General features: G+C 39.5%; 1 protein-coding gene across 1 annotated transcript in view; it reads left to right on the plus strand.

Annotated features, from left to right (window-relative positions):
* The window catches only part of LOC148595723 (uncharacterized), a 30,168-nt gene extending 14,813 nt beyond the window's left edge, over positions 1-15,355 (plus strand). The window contains exon 2 of the mRNA XM_088519789.1: positions 15,257-15,355. Coding sequence (XP_088375915.1) covers positions 15,257-15,355 — 99 coding nt within the window. The remainder of the gene's footprint in view (positions 1-15,256) is intronic.
* The last annotated feature ends 3,641 nt before the right edge of the window (positions 15,356-18,996 follow it).

An 18,996-nucleotide genomic window follows, 5' to 3' on the forward strand; every position in this document is an offset into this window, starting at 1 on the left:
CCAGTTGTTAATCTGCCATATCCGCCTTCTCCTCCTTGAATCCATTCCCCTCGTTGACAGGATAGAGGAGAGCAATACCTGGGCTCCCATACCTTTGACGGCCATCCCTAGGGCTCTGAAGTCACGCTTGATATCCCTCAGTTTCCCCATGGCATCATTTGTGCCCATGTGAAACAGTACCAGTGGGTAATAGTCAGACTCCTGGACAAGCCTTGGGAGCCTTTCTGTAACATCCTTTATTTTGGCCCCTGGCAAGCAGCAGACCTCTCTGGATAAGGGGTCCGGTCTACAGATCAGTGCCTCTGTGCCCTGTAGCATGGAGTCACCCACGACGATCACCTGCCACTTCTTCCGGGTGCTCCTTTTCTCCTTAGGGGGAGCAACCTCAGGGCGTGGACCTGACTGCCTCTCTTTAGACAGCCCCCTAGATGGGCCTTGGATCATGACCTCCTCTATCTGATCCCCAAGTTCCAGGGCCTCGTACCTGTTGGATGTGGTCACTGGTGGAGGTGAGGCGGGCCGTGGTAGGGTTCTCCTGCCACCTCAAATAGGGACCTGTTTCCATTGTTGTTCATCCCTTGATACTGTTAATTCTGCCCCCTCTGCCCTATGGCAAGAGGGTACTGGATTTACAGACTGAATTGGGGGGTTCTCTGGGTTCTCTGGGTCACTTTCCTGGGAAGACTGCAGAACACAGCTCCACCAGTCTATTTCTCTTTCACATTCTCTGATGGCCCTCAGCCTTTCTACCTCCTCCTTTAGCTCCACCACCAGGCTGAGCAGGTCGTCCACCTGCTCACACCTAAGGCCGGCTGTGTTTTTGCTACTCCCTGGTAACATGGAGAGGCTCAGGCATTCCCCACAGCCAGAAACCTGGACCGCTGCATGTTTCTGTGGTGTTTCAGTCTGTGTAGCCACAGTCTTCCTGGTGGAAGCTCTCCACCGAGTGGAGACCATGGCTTCACCTGATCTCCTGCTGGTGGAAGAGTCTGTGGAGAGAATTCTTTTCCACACCTGGGAGGAGACTCCCTGCCCCCTGCCTGCACCTTTTGCCTGTGCGAACTGCCGAGCTAACTGCTGCGCCACGCCCTGTCTGACGCGCCACACTCTGTTTGCCCCCTCTGTTTGCCGCGCTCCTGGTCAATGCATGATGTAGAGGAATTTCTTCTTATGAACAGTTTAGCAGCTGGGGAGACATGCTTTATTAGTGCGTGTGAGAGAATATTTCCCTAAGGCATGGACTAATTTTTGAGAAAGAGGGCAACAAGGCTTCAGAGTTCTCAGTTTGCAGCTTTTTCCTTGGCACCAGGAGAGAATCTTGGAGTATAAAAAGTAATTATTTTCCTTCTGTAACAAGAAATTGCATTTGAATGGATACTCTCTTGTTTTTAGAGAACAAGCTCTGAAGATTAGACTTCCAATTCTAACTGCCATCTTTCTCAATGATAAATGCAGTTGGTATTATTCTGGTACCTTAGATAAATGTGTACATTACTAATTCAGATATGAAACATTATTAAAGATTATTTGCAGCCCAGACTTTTATTTCCTATGTATATTACTTGCAGAGGAGTTAGGCAAGTTCTACCCTGTTGTGAAATCCTAACAAAGAGTATAATCTGGTTCTTCTGGGATCAATGGGAGCTTGATGAAGCATTTATCTTGATAAAAAGTTTATCCATGTTTCATAGTCTGCAATGCTATATAATTCCAAGGGCTGTTCGGGCTTTTTATGGTTTTAACCAATAGCCCGGCGGGTTTTAGAACCTCTCTACTTTATAAACCTATATATGCTCATTATTGAAATTGTTCGCTTTACTACCCATATTTCCAGATAAATGTCTTTTATAAATAAGTGATATGTCATAAAATATTCCATGACATAAGTTTATACTTTGTGTTGCAACAATGATATGGCACAGATACTATCTGGCAAAGCTAAAATCTAACCGTTAGGCTAAGAACTGAAATAGCTTTGCCATGGTTGCATGGAATTATAAACCAATGTGTAGATCTGGTTCATTTGGCAAATTAGTAATGCATGCTTTAAAATATTAGAACTTAGGCTTCTTTATGGCTTCTCTAGCATAATAATTCATATCCTTCTTTGCAAGTATTTCTCTGTGACACAGCTGGGGCCATGACTTTTGAGCTCTTCCTGAGAATAGATTGGTAAGGTTGCTCTGTGCTTGGTGTGTCCTTCATTATTCCATAGCAAGTGCTGCAAGTTTCTAGTGACAGAAGGATGTGGTAAACAAGAGAAGGGCTGCCTCTTGTATGAAGAGCAGATCTGCCTTTTTTTAGTCTAGTTATGCATGATGTGGTAGCCAACTTACTATTTGCAAAGAGCCTGGGACAGATGAACCAGAGTGGTGCGCTTTCTCAAGATGGTTAAAAGCAGAGGGCAGCAGAAATGCCTGCGTACTGCTAAAAGTTAAAATCAATTGGTCTTAGGTGGGAACTGGAGATTTTTGGATGGGACAGAGGACTCTATTCTCAAGTTTTGCTATCTAACTAACTTGTTCACTGCTGCTTTACATGCATCTGTCTTCTGTGTGGTGCACTGAGGAGGCTAGCCTTGCAAATTCAACCACGGTGAAGCAGAAGCAAGTCATGTTAGCTACACGTTATCATGCTGTCTTCTCTCATCTATTAACTCCCACGGGCCCTGACTATAGACAGACAGTCATGTCTTTAATCGATACTTTATTTGATTCAATTTTGACAATTATTTGTTGGCTAGTTTATGCAGGTTGGCAGTAACTTTCATGTTTGTTATATAGTCTACTCCTTCCTTTGGCATAAGAAAAAGTCTCTTTTTTTTTTTCTGGGATTTTCCACCTTTACCTGTTTCCATGCTTGCTTAGAAAATGTACTCCCCTTGATTTCAGTCTCCTGTAATAGGAAGGAGAAACTTCCCCCATTTCTAACCCTTTTCCTATATTCAAGAAGATGAGAAAAGAGACACCTACTTAGCTTCTGAAGAATGCACTGGTGTTTTTTCATCCTAGCATCTCAGTCATTCAGTCCCTCAGGGCCTGAGGAAGGAAAGACTCTCACTATTTGTATCATTTTTAATTATGCCATTTGATTTCCATACTGGCTTCCCATTTTTCATTGATGCTTTTTGTGCAGGTGTTTGTGGAAAGGAGCCCACCATGTGGGAAACGATAGAATAAGAGGTAATGGTCAAGGAAAACTAAGTTATCCAAAACCAATATTCTTTCTTTGGTGTTACAGCTAGCAAAGCATAAAATTAAATATCTCTCTATATCATTGACTTGAAGAGCTGTCAGTTTTCCCTCAGAAGATGAAGGCATTTATTTGTACCTTGCTATAAACTTAGGTGCCTAGCTTCGAGTGTCTATCTTTGAAAACTTCAGCTGTGATGGTATGGTGGCAAGGGAAGTTTGAGTCTCATGTCAGTTTTTGGACAGTTTTGTGGGGAAGTTGAGCAGTACTGCTAGTGATCAGACCAATAAGGGGAAAACAATGTGGCTGTCAGGGTAGGTTATGTGATTTCACAGACCAAGAGGATCACCTTGTTGAGATCACCTTTGCGTCCTGTACACACTACTAGGTCTGTGGATGGATTGTCAAAAGGGGAATTTTAGTCATAAGCCTGTTTAAAGTAACCATGATGTTCTTTTAGTTGCAAATTTGGTAAGCTTGATATAGTCTTATGTGATGAAGTGATAGCTAGAAATTGGATGATGGTTCTGGATATTTGCGATTACCTCAGTGACAAGGTCATAATTATCAACTGAAAAGCGATCTCTTGCTGTTTTAAAATTAGAACCACAGTGAAGAAACTTTGAAATCAAATCCCTTAGCCATTAAATTTCCCACACAACTTTTTATGATGAGCAGAAAACCAGTCATGTGTGACAAAGGAAAATTCCATGTTGTGTCAGAAAGGAAGGAAAGTACTGGGAAAGTGACTTAATAGCTGTAGCAATTTCAGGTCAGATGCTGTGTCTGTGTTAAGGGAAACGATGTTATGTGAATTATCTTTTAGGAATAGGTTGTGTGATAATCTAACACCTGACAGAAAGCAGCAGAAACAAAAATGAGACTGGGAAAGAAGATTAAACTTTAAAAAATAAGCATAATAGAGCATTGCTTTTATAAAATAGCAGAAATGGAGCTAAAAGGATTCTGGAGGCTATAGGATCTGTAGTTTTGTCATGAATGATGCTCTGTCAATGGATGAGATGACCTAAGATATGCCCCCAAAACATTTTGGTCTTGTTTGGATCTTGACAATATACTTCAGGTATGAATTGCTGTTAGAGGAATTCTCAGCACAACTGAATGGATTTTATATATGTGCTAAAGGATATCTAGAAACTCTTAAGAGGCAACACAGGTGACCAAAATGTTCTAGTTGTATTTGTGTATGCTTTCTATTTACGTGCATCCTTATCCCTTCAGTAAATGCATATTTTTGCTCCTGTGTAGAAAGTTTCTGTGGTCTATCAGACTTGCATGCTTGAGTGTTTTGCTGTACAACTTCCATTGATAATGTTGTAAATCACAAAAAAATAGCTGAGATTAGTTAGCCCTTTTGGGAGGGGGATAGTAAGCAATTGACTATCATTTTATTGCCCTGAGCATATTGTCTAGTAACATCTGGTGGTAATTTTTGTGGCCATACAATGAGAAATGTCTTTTCCATCCCAAGCAAGCATTTTTCATGTACTATATTTTGAGATGGGGAGTGATTATACTTTTTCAAAGAATAAATTCTTATTCTTCTGAGAGTTTGGCTCTGTATAGATAGCCATTATGTATCCTAGGTAAACTCACTAGGCCAGAGACTTCTGGTATGGATCTGAATAAATATTACATGATCCAAAAATTCTAACTAATACATAGCTATGATTTTGAGGAATTAATCCTTTATTCAAAAATGATGAGATAAGAAGATAATAAAAGTCATATTCTAGTCTCAGAACTGATCATTTACATTTTCATTCCAAGAGAATAAAGCAACAGATTGTTGAAATCAAACTTTTGGGAAAGAAAGCTGAGTTAGACATTCCAAGCTTGTGACAGCAGTTGTTCCAGTTGGACATGCAATATAGAACGATGGCTGGGAACCAAGTGGTAATGGCCAACCTTAGTATGTTACAATTGTATTATGATATATGATAATGTTATAAAATGTCAGCTTTAAGATATCCATTCCACTTTGAGTTATTAGTGCTTAAATGGCTAAGATCTGTAGCACAGTTTAAACCAGCTAGTACCTGCCTAGAAGAGCTCTAAGTAGATCCCACTCCTTCAGCAATGTATGTGTGTATATGTGTGTACACATGTATGTTATACACATATACTACTTTGGTAATATTTTTCACAATGCTTATTGTCAACTAATGCTCTAACAATAGTCTTGGCTGATGCCACAATATTCCTAAATGTGGTGTGAAACCCCTTAACGGAGTATCTGTTGAAAACTGAATCAGTTCGCTTTGACTAGGTCAGCAATTGTCTCTACAAATTTCCTTGATCAACAAAATGAAATACTCTAACAGTATTCTTGGTTAGACTCAATTAGTCTCTTATCCAAGTGTTTTGAGATTTACATGTTAAAAAAAAAAAAGTAAATCTGTTTAAATATGAGGAAGAATTGCAAAATAAACCATTCGGTCACTTCCAAGGATCCAAAGCTATAATACAACTTGTAGATTTGGACTCAGAGATATAAAAGTAATGTCCAAACATGACTGTCACCAGAAGAAATGTTTGTGTCAGGCCTCTTACACCAGTAAGGCTAAAAAGTATATCTGTGCTGATCACTTTGAAATGCTGTTGGAATGCTAATTTACTGGTCCAAATGTTTACCCAGAAAGTAGAAGCCATGGGTTCTTCACTCTCAGGCCTCATCTCCTCTAGGGATACTGCTGTCTATCCCTTGGCCGTGCAGAGTCTGCAGGGAGACATCTTCCACTGCTCACCCTGAAGTTGGGCAGTTCCAAGGCAGCTGCTGAAATTTCTTTTAGGCGCTCATTATATAACTGAAGCAGCAGAAATGGGGATTCTGGCCCATGCTAATTGTATTTTTTTTCTTTACTTGATCTCACATCTCCTTGTATTGTTTTTTTGTGTTGGGCATTTTTCTATCTCTGCCACTTCTTTCTCCTCAGCAAACACTACTTGTGTTTTGCACTGTTCATCTTGAATCAATGGAGTGGTGTTGAAAGGAGTTTGTCAGTCCTTGACTGAGCGCAGACTTTCTGCATGGGGAAGAGATGCTGGGGAAAATGCTGAAGTTAAGGAAGTCTGGAGCCTAATCGAACAAATAGCTAGGTCAATGTTTGTGGGGCAAGGACTGCAGTAGATGTATGCACTGTATGGTCACACATTGCTTATGATAGTGCCAGAAGTGGTCTTAAAAGGTTCTTTGTTTTCCTACTTCTCCATCTGGAGTCTGAACCCTGGGACTGATAAAGGGCCAGGTGGTGGTGCTTGGCTTGTTAGGATGCAAACTGCTGCCTCAGCAAGGAGTTGATAAATGACTCGCCAAGACTAGTGAATTATTCAGTAATGGAATTGAAGAGTGCCTTATGTGCAGGTCACAGCACCGGAGACTCATCTGTATATTATATTGTAAAATATTATGACAAGGAGCGATGAAGTCTGTTTGTGTATGTGCAATTCAGAGCCCCTCACCAAGGCATACTAAATAAATATAATAAACTTGTCATAGAGAGCACTTTTGTGGTTTGTGACCTGTTTTTCCATTAAAATATATTTTCCAAATACAAGATGAGTGGTCTGAAGGAGTCTAGGTAATAAGTTATACTGTTAGGATTCTTGTGGCCACATATTGAATCATTGTATCAAGTCGCAAAGTCTGCAAGTCAGCAAGATCATCACCTCACCATATGAAAGAGAAAAATAGGGAACAGGAAGAAATCCTTGTTCTCCATGATAGCTTTGTGTTTTGCTAGGAAGAAGCTGCATGAGTGTGGTGGCTTTAAAATTAAAAAAAAAAAAAAAAAGGGAATGGAAAATACAGGATAGTTGGAAAGAAACAACTAAATGATCTTAAGCAGTTAAGCTTTTCACTCTCTTTAGTTTGGTTCTGTCTTCTCAGATACTAGATATTCTTCCTTGGCAGAGCTGGGCTGAACAGCTCAGGTATAGGTGGGCAAATAGCTCTGTATTTTATATTTGGTTCCCCTGAGTTTTGGGGGCTTACCAGCAGAATTGTCACATGATGTTCTTTTTCTTCCTTGAAGAAACTTGGGTACAAAACTCAAGCTTCCAGTATCAAAAAAGGCACGCGCAGAAGAGCCTCAGCAAATGCCTTTAGTTTTGTGCAAGATTCTTGTGCCTTAACCTACCCCATGCTGCATACTGTGCTTTTTACATACATACAAAGTATGTACATACATACAAAGCTTTTTATTGCTTATATATGCTTAAATTGAAGCACCTACGTGGTACCTTGTATCAAGTGAATGTGAACTGTTATGCAAGTTGGTTGCTCCCAGTCATTCCCAAACTTCCTGTTTCCTGTTAACAAATTGTAGGGGGGTCTACACACAGTCAGGTCATTAAGAGTTGGTTACCCAGTGTTCTGTAGGTGCAACTTCTAAAGTAGCTATTTATGGATGGATTTGAAATGAACAGAATGAGAGATTATGGGTAAATGTAAGCAGCTTTTGAGGCATAAAGTGCAGCAAAAAAAGGGAGTTGTTTAGAAGTGAGCATTCAAATCCAATATTACTGATGGATTAAGGGTGAAGGAAAGCACTCATTTCTGTAAGTGAGGAAGGAAATATTTTAAAGGGTTATAAAAGCAAGAATGAAGATCTATGCAAGAGGAATATGAAGAAGGTGGCGGCAGAGTCAAACCAACAGAACAGGTCATGATCTGAAGCAGCTGATTTGTGGTCAAGTGGGAGTAGATTTGCTGTTGGGAAGCCAGACAGCACATGGTTATTTGTTATTTGGCTCAACAAGCAAGGGGAGAGAGCCTGAAAATGGACAGAACCTTTTTCTTTTCTCTCTGACTTGGAACTGTTCTGCTTAGATAAGCAGGAAGGATTTGGAAGGCCATTTCTTGAAACTCTGTGCTGCACAGATGAATGTGCCAAAGACCCTGTGTTTCTTTCATTTATTCTGTATGAGGAAAAAAGCCCCTTTCTATTACTTCCACGAGTCACCATGAATCCAGAGGCCAGTGCTTTTCATGTCTCTGGGGTCTTAAGAAGCAGTATCATTAAACTAGTGGAGTGATATGAAAACTTCTTCAGCAGGCAGATTCACAGAGAAACACAGAGAAGTCATTTGGGGAAGAATAAGATGACTGTTGCATATTTATAAACTTTTCTTGCACTGGGATCTCTTCATTCAAACCCCATAGCCCCAGGCACGTTGCTAATGATGATAATTTGAAAAGCCATCTTGGGTATCAGGGTTTTATGTCTGTAGTAAATAGCAAACAATTCACATGTCAAAAATGGTTTATTATTAGGAAGGGATGTCTTCCTCTTCCTCTCTCTTCTGAAGTTTTACCAGTGTATTAAAACAATCATGAGAATTTGGAGTTAACATTTGTTCTGGAGACTGATCAGTGCATTTCCTTGGCTTCCCTTATTAGCTACAAAGGGCGGAGGGAAGGAAAATAAGCATGTAGCTTAATAGGAAATCAGAATTGATTTGTGAATGTGTCTGGCTTATTCATGACTGTGATACACATATAAAATATGCTGGTGGTGCTGCACAGTCAGAAGAGCAGCTTGCCAGTGCTGCTAAATTACTATTTATTTCCTTGGAATTCCACTGGGTGTGACATGTACATCCAAATACATCTATCATTTTTTTTGACTTTTCTTTAACCCTACTGCAGCCCTGAGAGGTTATTTAAGTTTCTGCATATGGGAATGACCAGCTCTGAGGACTTCAGAAGTGAAAAGAGTATTTTAATATTTTGACCTAACTTGACTCTAAAATAGCAGAGCTTTTGTGTTTCAAAACAAGTCTTTTAACAGAATAAGTCAAAGACTTTATAATTTTAAACTTAAAATTTCATTAAAAATACTTGTTGTCTTTTGGGGGAATGCACAGTATGTTTTGACCACTGAAAATGCCAAAAGTAAATGCTGTCATCTGATATGAGTGACATGATAGACTTTTCTGACTAGTTGATATGGGATATAAAACATGACACTGAGCATGTCAAGGAGCTGTGCGTTTGAATTGTGTGTATTTACATCAAATTGCAATAGAGATTGGTGGAGTTCCACGACATTTGTTTTTGGCCCCTATATGACCAAGAGCTGACCTACACAATTACAACAAATTGCTGAAATAAGGGTGTAGCCACGTGCTTCCACAGTTGCACTGGAGATGCCCTCTGACTGCTTCCCACTCTGAGTTTGAGAGAAAAGTTTCTTTTGTCAGTGTAGTATAGCTTCCAAACAGCTCTTTGAAGTAACAGAGATTGTTTTGTGTGAGATGTCTCTTAGAAGTTCTGCATTTGTTGGAGAAAATTATTAATTATCTTCTCTATAGACAGGCAGGAATCATTTTGTGTTGTGAAATGTTTATACCCGGGTCCTTGAGAACATTGTCATTTCACCCGTATGTCAATGGGAATTATGTGAGTTAATATTGTACTCTTTTTGGAAAGTCTGTCAGATTTAGTTTAATGACACATTTGTTAACTTTAAAGGCCACTGGCTTTTTTTCAGTAGAAAGTAATGGGCAAGGTGTAGTGTCCAAGGCTATTTTGCTTCAGAGGTATCAGAAGCTTGAGTGAAAACACAAGGTGACTCATGTTTCATCACAGGAACTGAGACCTCATTTGTCAAATAAGAGCAGCATGGTACACTGTGAATTGAGAGGAACTGGAGATTACCTGTGGTATAGTAGTCAGAGCAGGTTATGAAATTTATGTCTTCTATGCCCGTCATGCTGATTACATTGCATTATACCAATTGAAGGAGAAGTACTGTCCTCACTAGTGCAATATCAATGAATAGGAACCTTATAAAATATGTTATAAGCCCTAGTGGCCTGTGACTAGAATGACTAATATTTATGTTTGAGTAAAACAAGGCCAAAATCAGAAGGAAAAAAAAAAAAAGCTGAAAAACCTTCCTTAACTGGGAAAGTTCTACGTAGATAATGTAAAGAATTTGCATGAGTCTGAGATGAGACTTAGATCGGACTTTCCTGGCTTATGTTTTGCTATATCTCCCCTAGTATTTTAAACTATTAGGAAGATGTTACTTATCTTTTCATGCTGTGACTATTTTGTGAAGAAAAGGAGAAGGGGGAAAGAAAAAGACTAGATTATCATGAGCCTTCTAAGCAGGCTCTGCCCTTTGCATCCAACTGCAAATTTCTGACTAATGTTAGTGGGAAAGAACTGGGCTCACAATATCTTCATTGCCATTCCCGACCTGCTGCTGAGGCACTGGCAAGAAGGAAAAGGGGGCTTTGCATGCAGGAAGTCCAGGCATGGTTTGGGGTTCAGTGCACCAGTCGTTGCACTTGAAAGTGATGATAATACTGGCCATACTTCTGATAAATTGTCAACTACAAAATAATATGATTTTATACCTGTGTTTTGTAAAAATAGCATTCACATAAGCATAGCTATGACAGCTTTCAGGAGCTTTGCTTCTGGTGGCTTTAGAGTGACCGCAGGTTGCTTTATTTGTGAATAACGTGCTGTCCTCACAGACAACATGAGTTGTTTCAGTCGGTTCGCTCAGCAAATCTCAGCAGCAGTAGAGAGTAACTGCCTGAGAGCACTAGCAGAGTATTGGTTTCCTCTACCCCACTGCAACTTCACCTCCTGGCTACAGCACAGTCCCATTGCCCACTCCTGTGATTCCAAGGTAGAAAGGGCATTTGTGAAACCATAATATTGTTTCCAGACCATGAAATCTTCGAGTCATCCTTAGACTCAACTCTGTTTCCTCCTAACTACCTATGCCTGCACTTTGGCTTATCAGTCTCTACAGAGCATCAGACCCTTACAGTGATCCCGTCGCTTACTCACACGCGTTTCCTGGCATGACTACTACTGTTTTTCAATTTAGTCTTCTGAAATCCCTGCTTTGAGTTTGAGGTCATTTAGAGTGCAGATGTGAATTAAAGTTAATATACCACAAATCCATAATCGGCAAAAAATTCCCTCTGTCCAAAGAACAACACGTTTCAGGTCTTATCACACAAGTTAATAATTAATTGCATTGCTAAGCAGTAAATTTGGATTTGTGTGCAGCAACTGTGCACTGTTGCATTTTGTTCAGAGTGAAAACTTGTAATTGTGGCAAAATTTAGCTTTATAAACCCTAACTGAAGCAACAGCAACACCACGTGCCTAGGAACAGGCTAGGTGCCTGGGAACCAAGTGCTTTGTAGATGAACTCCTCCTCTTGCCCATAATTAATCTTTAAGACTGCCTGGGTAAGTCTATATGAGTGACAATCACAAAAGCAAAATGCAGCATAGTGAGATCCTCAGTCTTGGGCCCAGCACAGGATGTAGGGTCCATGCCCTTTCTTTCTGCTCATGTAATACTTTCAAGTGTTACATGAAAGTTACATGAAGTGTCTAGAAAATAGAGCAGGATGTTTTTCAGCTTACTTTCTCTTGATCCAATTCATGCACTTTTAATGGGGAATGTCCTTTTCTGTTCCTGCATTCAGCTTTTTAGCATTATCAGTAGTTGAAAAAGTTAGTTTTCAGCAAAATCTTAGCCTTAACTTCATATTCTTAGCCACTCGCAAAAAATACATAATTTTATTAAAGCATTTTGTACTTATTACCCAACTGATTATACAGTTTAGCACAAACAGACCCAAGTTGAGCAAAATGACTGGTTTGGGACCTACCTGCTTTTCAGGTCTCCCTAGACATACTCTGCTGCCATCATGTTTCCATCATGTTCTTCTTTTTTTTTTTTCTCTGCTCACTTCCCTGCCTTTGCATTCTTTATTACCCTTTTCTTGAACAGAAAGGCCTCTTATCTTGGCCAGATATATGTGGAGTCTCTCATTTTCTCCTTATTAAGAGAAAAAAATGATAGGACCCAAGGTTGTTTCAACCCCACACTCTGAGCTGCACTTAAAACTACAGCCTAGGCCACACAGTGTTTGTGCAACATAGAATCATAGAATCACAGAATGGTTAAGGTTGGAAGGGACCTCTAGAGATCATCTAGTCCAACCCCCCTGCTCCAGCAGGGACACCTAGAGTACGTGGCACAGGGTGGCATCCAGGCGGGTTTTGAAGATCTCCAGAGAAGGAGACTCCACAAACTCTCTTGGCAGCCTGGTCCAGGGCTCTGTCACCCTCACTGTTAAGAAATTTTTCCTTAAGTTCCTGTGGAACTTTTGGTGCTTCAGTTTGTGGCCATTACCTCTAGTTCTGTCAGTGGCCACCAGTGAAAAGAAGCTGGCCCCATCCTCTTCACTCCCTCCCTTGAGGTACTTGTAGACACTGATCAGGTCTCCTCTCAGCCTTCTCTTCTCCAGGCTGAACAGGCCCAGCTCCCTCAGCCTCTCCTCATAGGGCAGATGTTCCAGGCCCTTGATCATCCTCGCAGCCCTGCGCTGGACTCTCTCTGGTAGATCCACATCCCTCTTGTTCTGTGGGGCCCAGAACTGGACACAGTACTCCAGATGCGGCCTCACCAGGGCTGAGTAGAGGGGCAGGATCCCCTCCCTCGACCTGCTGGGGACGCTCTTCTTCATGCACCCCAGGATCCCATTGGTCTTCATGGCCACGAGGGCACACTGCTGCCTCATGGTCAGCTTGTCATCCACCGTGACGCCCAGGTCTTTCTCTGCAGAGCTGCTCTCCAGAAGGTCAGTCCCCAGCCTGTACTGGTGTCTGGGGTTATTCCTCCCCATATGCACTAACACTGATAGAGCCTCCATCTGTGATGTTATGCCAGCTTTCTAGGTAAGAGAAAGGTTTCCCAATGTGGAAGTATTACTCTTTAGTAATAGGTGCTGCTGCAATATAGTCCTGTGCATACACAGCTCCATGCGCAGGTTCAAGATACTCACTTTCCATCACCTCATATAGGACATGTTGTCCACAGACTGCTGGGTCATATTCCTGCACCTCAGACAATTTTTTTACCGTCATCCATTATTTACTGTGTCAACTTATGTTAAATCTTACAATTTGTGTGTCTGCCAGTCTAGTCTGCTTCAGCACCTATATCATAAGCATTCACTTCCTTTTCCACAGTCTGAGACTTGGAGCATATGAGAGCATGACAGGATCTTTTCCATTATATCTCTATTAATGCAACTCTGTTGGAGCCTATGCTAATATCGCTGTTTGAAAATGACAGTTTCATCTCAGACTTTAATCATGACTTGCTGTAAAAGCTTTATCAAGTGTGTGTACATGCAGTGTTATGCTCTCCCCTTCTCATAACATTTAGACCTTCGTCTGATATTGATAGGCTTGTGTGATAAAGGAGAATGGCTCTAGGAGGTCTCTGCAAACTGACTTTTAACATGGGGAAACAGTATTTTCTTCACAGTTAGTAAGAGATGAGGTATTTGGCTTAAATATTGAAAATAATTTTTCCTCACTCCAGATTAGCAAACCATTTTGGACAACAGGTATACATGGTGTAATGCAAAGATAACAACTAATAGTCACTTCCTTTCCAAGTGCAGGATAATTCAGGTCTATGAGATTTAGGTCTTTTTAAACAAGTATGACAACTTTCACCTACCTCTTAGTGCGTTTTATTGCCTGCTTAGCTCACTCTGATCACATACTTTTTCAGAATAACAGAAAATACTGTTGACAAACAACTCCCTCAAATGCAACCAATATCAACCTATACAACTGTCTGGTGTAAACAGTCCTGTTAGGCACTATTAAAATAAGTTACTAAATTATTTGCAAAATTATAGAGCAAACACTAAATGCAGATCTTAAAGGTAATCTAATATTTATTAACAGTAAATGTAATCTAATTCAGTTGTTTTCTTTAACCTTTGGAGCACTAGAACTTAGGAGGTTGCTAAATCAGCTATGTAGCTGATAGCTTTTCAAGAGGGCTGCAGATCAAGAAATGGTATTACATGTATCAACGACCACAGAGCCATTAGAAACTTTAAGTCACAATATGGAAAGAAATTGGGGAATGCTTTACCTGAAATGCAGGTCTCTAACAGTGAGTACATATGATTTATACCAATCCAGATCAAGGTTCTCAAATTCTAAATTTGTGCATTCTTAGCAGGTAGTCAGACATCACTACAGCTATGGTCCCTACCTTTATTCATATTTTATCTTAATAATAAGAGTATTATAAAATATTTGAGCAGTTACAAGCCTAGAAGACAGCTGAGTAAGCCAGAAGTGATATTTTTAGTATGCAAATTTACCTGTCACACAATAATAGGAATTGTCTAGACAGTAAAGAACTGAAAATACTTCTGTAAACACATCCTACGATCACAATGTTTTTTCTAAGAGTAGTCTTATTGCTATACAGAGTTGCCATTTTTAAGTTTGAGAAAATAAGTTTATCAAACAAAATTAAATGTTTTTACACCTTTACACCTGCATATTGAGGGGGGAAAAAAAAAAAAAGAAAAAAAAAAACTCCCCTGGAACTCAGACAACTTCTACATAGTCACATCAGCAGTATCAGTACTGACTTGGCATTAATAAGCACACCTCATACTGGAGTTAGTTACATTATGATTGCTAATACTGTACACGATGGTCCATTTGCAGGAGCAGAGGGTGTCTGCTAAGGGACAGGCCATCCAGCCTGTGAGAGAATAGTCGATGATGCTCTATCTGTTCTGCCAAAAGTTCCTTCCCTTTTCTGGTGTTTGACAGTGTGCTGTAGGAGACGTTCCACATCAGGTGTTCCACATCAGCTGAGAAGAGGTGCAACTTGATGCTGTCTGGCTATGACTGCTGCTGTATGCTGCATGTGTTTCCTGTGCGTGGTACCATGCAGGAGCTGGCTAACTGTCTGGGGACCTGCCCAGAGCCTGCCTTTTTTCACTGCTAAAGAGATATAACGCTGCTAGCACGTGGAGAGAATCTGCTCCCCAGATTCTCAGGTTAGTGATGAAACAGAATTACAGAAGGTTACACAGATGCATCATTTCTGACTTTCAAATTGCTCAGTGGCATAGTTATCCACTAGACCACAGATAAAAAATTAATTTACTCCATTAACAGACTTAAGTTCTGTGTAAAAGGCATTTAAGAAAGATCTGTTCCTGCCTCTTAGGGGGTGGTGTTTCCAGCCTCCAAAACTGCCCAGCAGTGTCAGTGCAGCGAGGATTCCTTGAAGCAGCAAATTCCTGCTGTGAAGCACTCGGAGGTATAAAGGCAGCATCAGAGCTGTTTGCTTTAGACAAAGTTCAATTTCCTTTTGCTGTGCACAGCCTTCCATCTTACTGTGAGCTACCTTTTCCAAGGTACAGTTTCCAGAAAAATATTACAGAAAACTACTAAGGCTCCCAACTCCAGCATTAAGTTGTAATCCTCAGAAAAAGAGGCTCTTTCACTAGCAGGACTCTAAAATACAGGAGTAACAAACCTTCCACAGCAAAAGAAAAATAAAATCTCCCATAACACCTCCCATAAGTAGGGGTGCCTGCTGCAGTGACATTACAAGATATTGTCATCATCTGGCATATATTTACTTAAACTTCAAATAACTGAGTGAATTAATGTCCGTAGTTTCACATCTGTTTAAAATAAATTTTTGAGGAAGTCCACCTCCTACAGTTTAGAGTATTACAATTTTCATATGGGTTTTACTTTCCTACTCTTAATTTTCTTGAAAGAAAAATCACCATGTGGCAGGATTAAACATTGTTTTGCACGACTTTGTAAATATGTAACCACTCACTGGTTATTAAAGTCTTATGTGCATGTGAAAAGGTTGTTTAAACATACTGGGTAAGTTAAATGCAAAGGAAGCCAGTAGGCATTCTCATTTTAAAGAGACAGCACTTTTCTGCATGTCTTTTGACTCTAACCCAAATAAAATCATAGGAATCATCTTCAAAGGCCACTTCCTATACTGAAGATATTGTGCTGTTTTATAAGGAAATACGTAGTTTGACTCATTCGTCAGACAATCTAAAAGAAAATCAAATTAGATCACACCAAACAAGTTCAAACAAAATTAATAAAATAGTTTACATGAAGAAGGGACAAGAAAGAAGCTCAGTATAGGGCACAAAATCGTATGATACCTTGAATCCAACAAAAGCTCACAATTTCTCAAACTTATTAGAAGATCAGTTATTAGAGGCAGACTGTGTGATGAACTACTTTTTTTAACTGCATCAAGCTGACAGGGCCCTCATAAAATATTCCTTTAAATAGCTTTTTAAACAGTGTATATAGTAAAAAGGAAAGATATGTTTGCAGTTTCCTAAGTAAAAAGATGGTAAGGTAAGGTTTACTCTTCAACTTTGAATAAACCCAAATGCAGCTCAGACTTATTTCTGACAGCTGTCACCTTGCCAGGGTACTTCAATTAAAATATAAAGACTGAAATTTTGGTTCTGCTATTTGTATTATCAAGATTGGACAAAACATCTGCAATCATTTTAACAGGTTTTCTGCAAAACAAAAAAAAATACATCAGTCCTTTTCTGCATCAGTGCTTTGATGTACTAGAAGAAAAGCTCTTTCCTTTCAAAGCCTGGGACGCAGAAAAGGGAGCTGCCACACTTTCCTGCAAGTTCAAAGAGAAACAATAATATCACAGATTACAAGTACCATATTTCTGCTGTTCAAGCAATTTGAAGAACAGTGTTTTATGATAGATTTTTAATTTTAAAAATCTTTTGGGGATATTCCTTAATGATAAAGCTGAGCTTCACTGTATATTCCTTCTTCCATTTAAAAATAAATTCAGAGTAAGGATGAAAATAAATAAGACTGTTATGGGAAGATGCCTAAAATCAGATATAGGTGGTCAGATTCCATACAGATGTTGCTTGCTAGCAACAACTCTAAATAATTTAAATGTAGATAGAGGAAAAGAGAGAAAAATGTGATTAAACAGAACTTTTGCATGCAGTAAGAAGTACAAAAGATCCTTACACAGTAGCTACACAGTTGTGTATTAACATTTAAAAAATGCAGGCTTCTGCAACACTGCAAAACCCCCTTTTCTGTCTTCTCCAGATTTCATGGAGGTGAAACCTGCATTTTTTTAAAAAATGATGCAAGTGTGTGGCTTTCATTGCTACATAGCAACATTATCCTAATAAATGAACATAGTATAGAAAATATTGGTCTTGACTTTGATGAATCTTGACTGATTCATTTAATTCTTTCCTCTTTCAAGCAGTGCAAGTAAAAAGAACTTTTTTAGTGCTGATACTGTTCTCAGTATCACAAAACACTAGATGCTTCCATGGAGTACAGGCTATGAAGCAAAAAAATAGTCAAATACCGTCTACCATTTGTTTTTGCATGCAAGAACAACAAAGGTACATTTATAGAATCAGTGTTATATTATTTTAAATAATATTATTTTAAAAATAGGAAATGGAAAAGAATAAACCCATAGTTCAATGTTCTACATTACAGTGGCTCAGGCACAAAATTATGCAAAGAAAAAAAAAAGAAGAACCAGTAAAATCACAGAATGGGAAATAACTATTTGTAATTTTTATGCAGGATTTTAAAGCATGTTTTCCTGCAGATACAAGAGATGGTAAATCTGAGTATTTTACATTTAATGCTTTTTAGTATCTCTTTTGCATTTCCCTTAGTAGATTAAAAAGTGTGTTACTTGTGTTGAAAGAGGTTATAAAAAAAAATTCTAGATCTGGTTCTATTTTTTACTAAGGGTTACCTTGCTAAAGTCTCTCTAATCCTGCCCCCTACCCAAGAGGTTCATTCTCACAAGTAAAATAACTAAGGGGAAAAGCAGGATTCAAGTATTCAAGAACATCTAAAGGAAGGATAAGCAAGTTTGCCATATTATTTCTCTTTTTAACTACACTAATTGCATATTGACAACAATGTGAACAGCAAAAGTGATAGAGAACACTTTAAAAAAAAGATGTGTGTATGTGTGTGTGTGTGTGTGTGTGTGTTGGGGGGTCATGTTTGTAGCATGCCTGGTTGCAATGCAGGAAAAACATGCCTATTCATATAATTGATAACTAAGCTGTTTTCTCCTTCTCCTGCTATGTTGTGATCAGTAGTGAGTTCAGCTATGCTGTTTGTGGGGTGTATCTCCGCTGTGTGGGTATTGCAGCTCTCCAGGTGCTTTCCCAGGGGCTTTGAACCCACCTCCACACTGGTCTGATTACCTGTCTCCTAGGGCCTTGGCAATAGCACGTTTGCTCCTGGTTTCAAGGCAGACATGAAGGTTTGGGCTACTTGCATCTGTGTACTTCAGCAGTCTGCATACCTTGCATTTTCTTTTAAGAATTCTGTGCTATTAAATATATTTCTAGCTGGAGTTCTATGGTTTTAGCTCACTGCAGTGTCTACCACTTTCTACCTAGTAGTATTCCTTTGGTTATGATGGTATCATTTTCCACTTACTGGGAAGGGATCAGAGTTCTGATGTTGAATAGACCAAGTTCCTGCTGCACAAGAGCAAGAACAGCAGCTTTTGCAAGCTACTTTCTCATTTCTCAACTTTTGTTACTGAAAAAAAAGAAAATGGATGTTGGGCAGGTCAGAACCAAGAATTCCAAGAGGCAGCTGGTGACCAAGGGTTTCGGAAATGAAAGTAAAAGGCTTTTTGACCAAAATATTTCTAGTTGACCAATTAATGCCTAAAGTGTTCTAGTACTTGCGTTTATTAGAAAAAAAAAAGTTTCTATTTGTGTTTTAGATCTTTTGACCTCAAACTCAAATTATTTCTAAACATGTCAAAAGACTATATAGCTGTTATATAGCTCCACAATGATTACTGCATGTAGACAATCACACTTTTACAGGCTGAGAGGCTTTTGCAGTGAAATAACCTAAGGATACCTATGC

Source organism: Tinamus guttatus, unplaced genomic scaffold, assembly GCF_059628265.1.
Source record: "Tinamus guttatus ecotype Peru unplaced genomic scaffold, ASM5962826v1 Tinamus_guttatus_pri_ptg000071l, whole genome shotgun sequence".
Taxonomy (NCBI): domain Eukaryota; kingdom Metazoa; phylum Chordata; class Aves; order Tinamiformes; family Tinamidae; genus Tinamus; species Tinamus guttatus.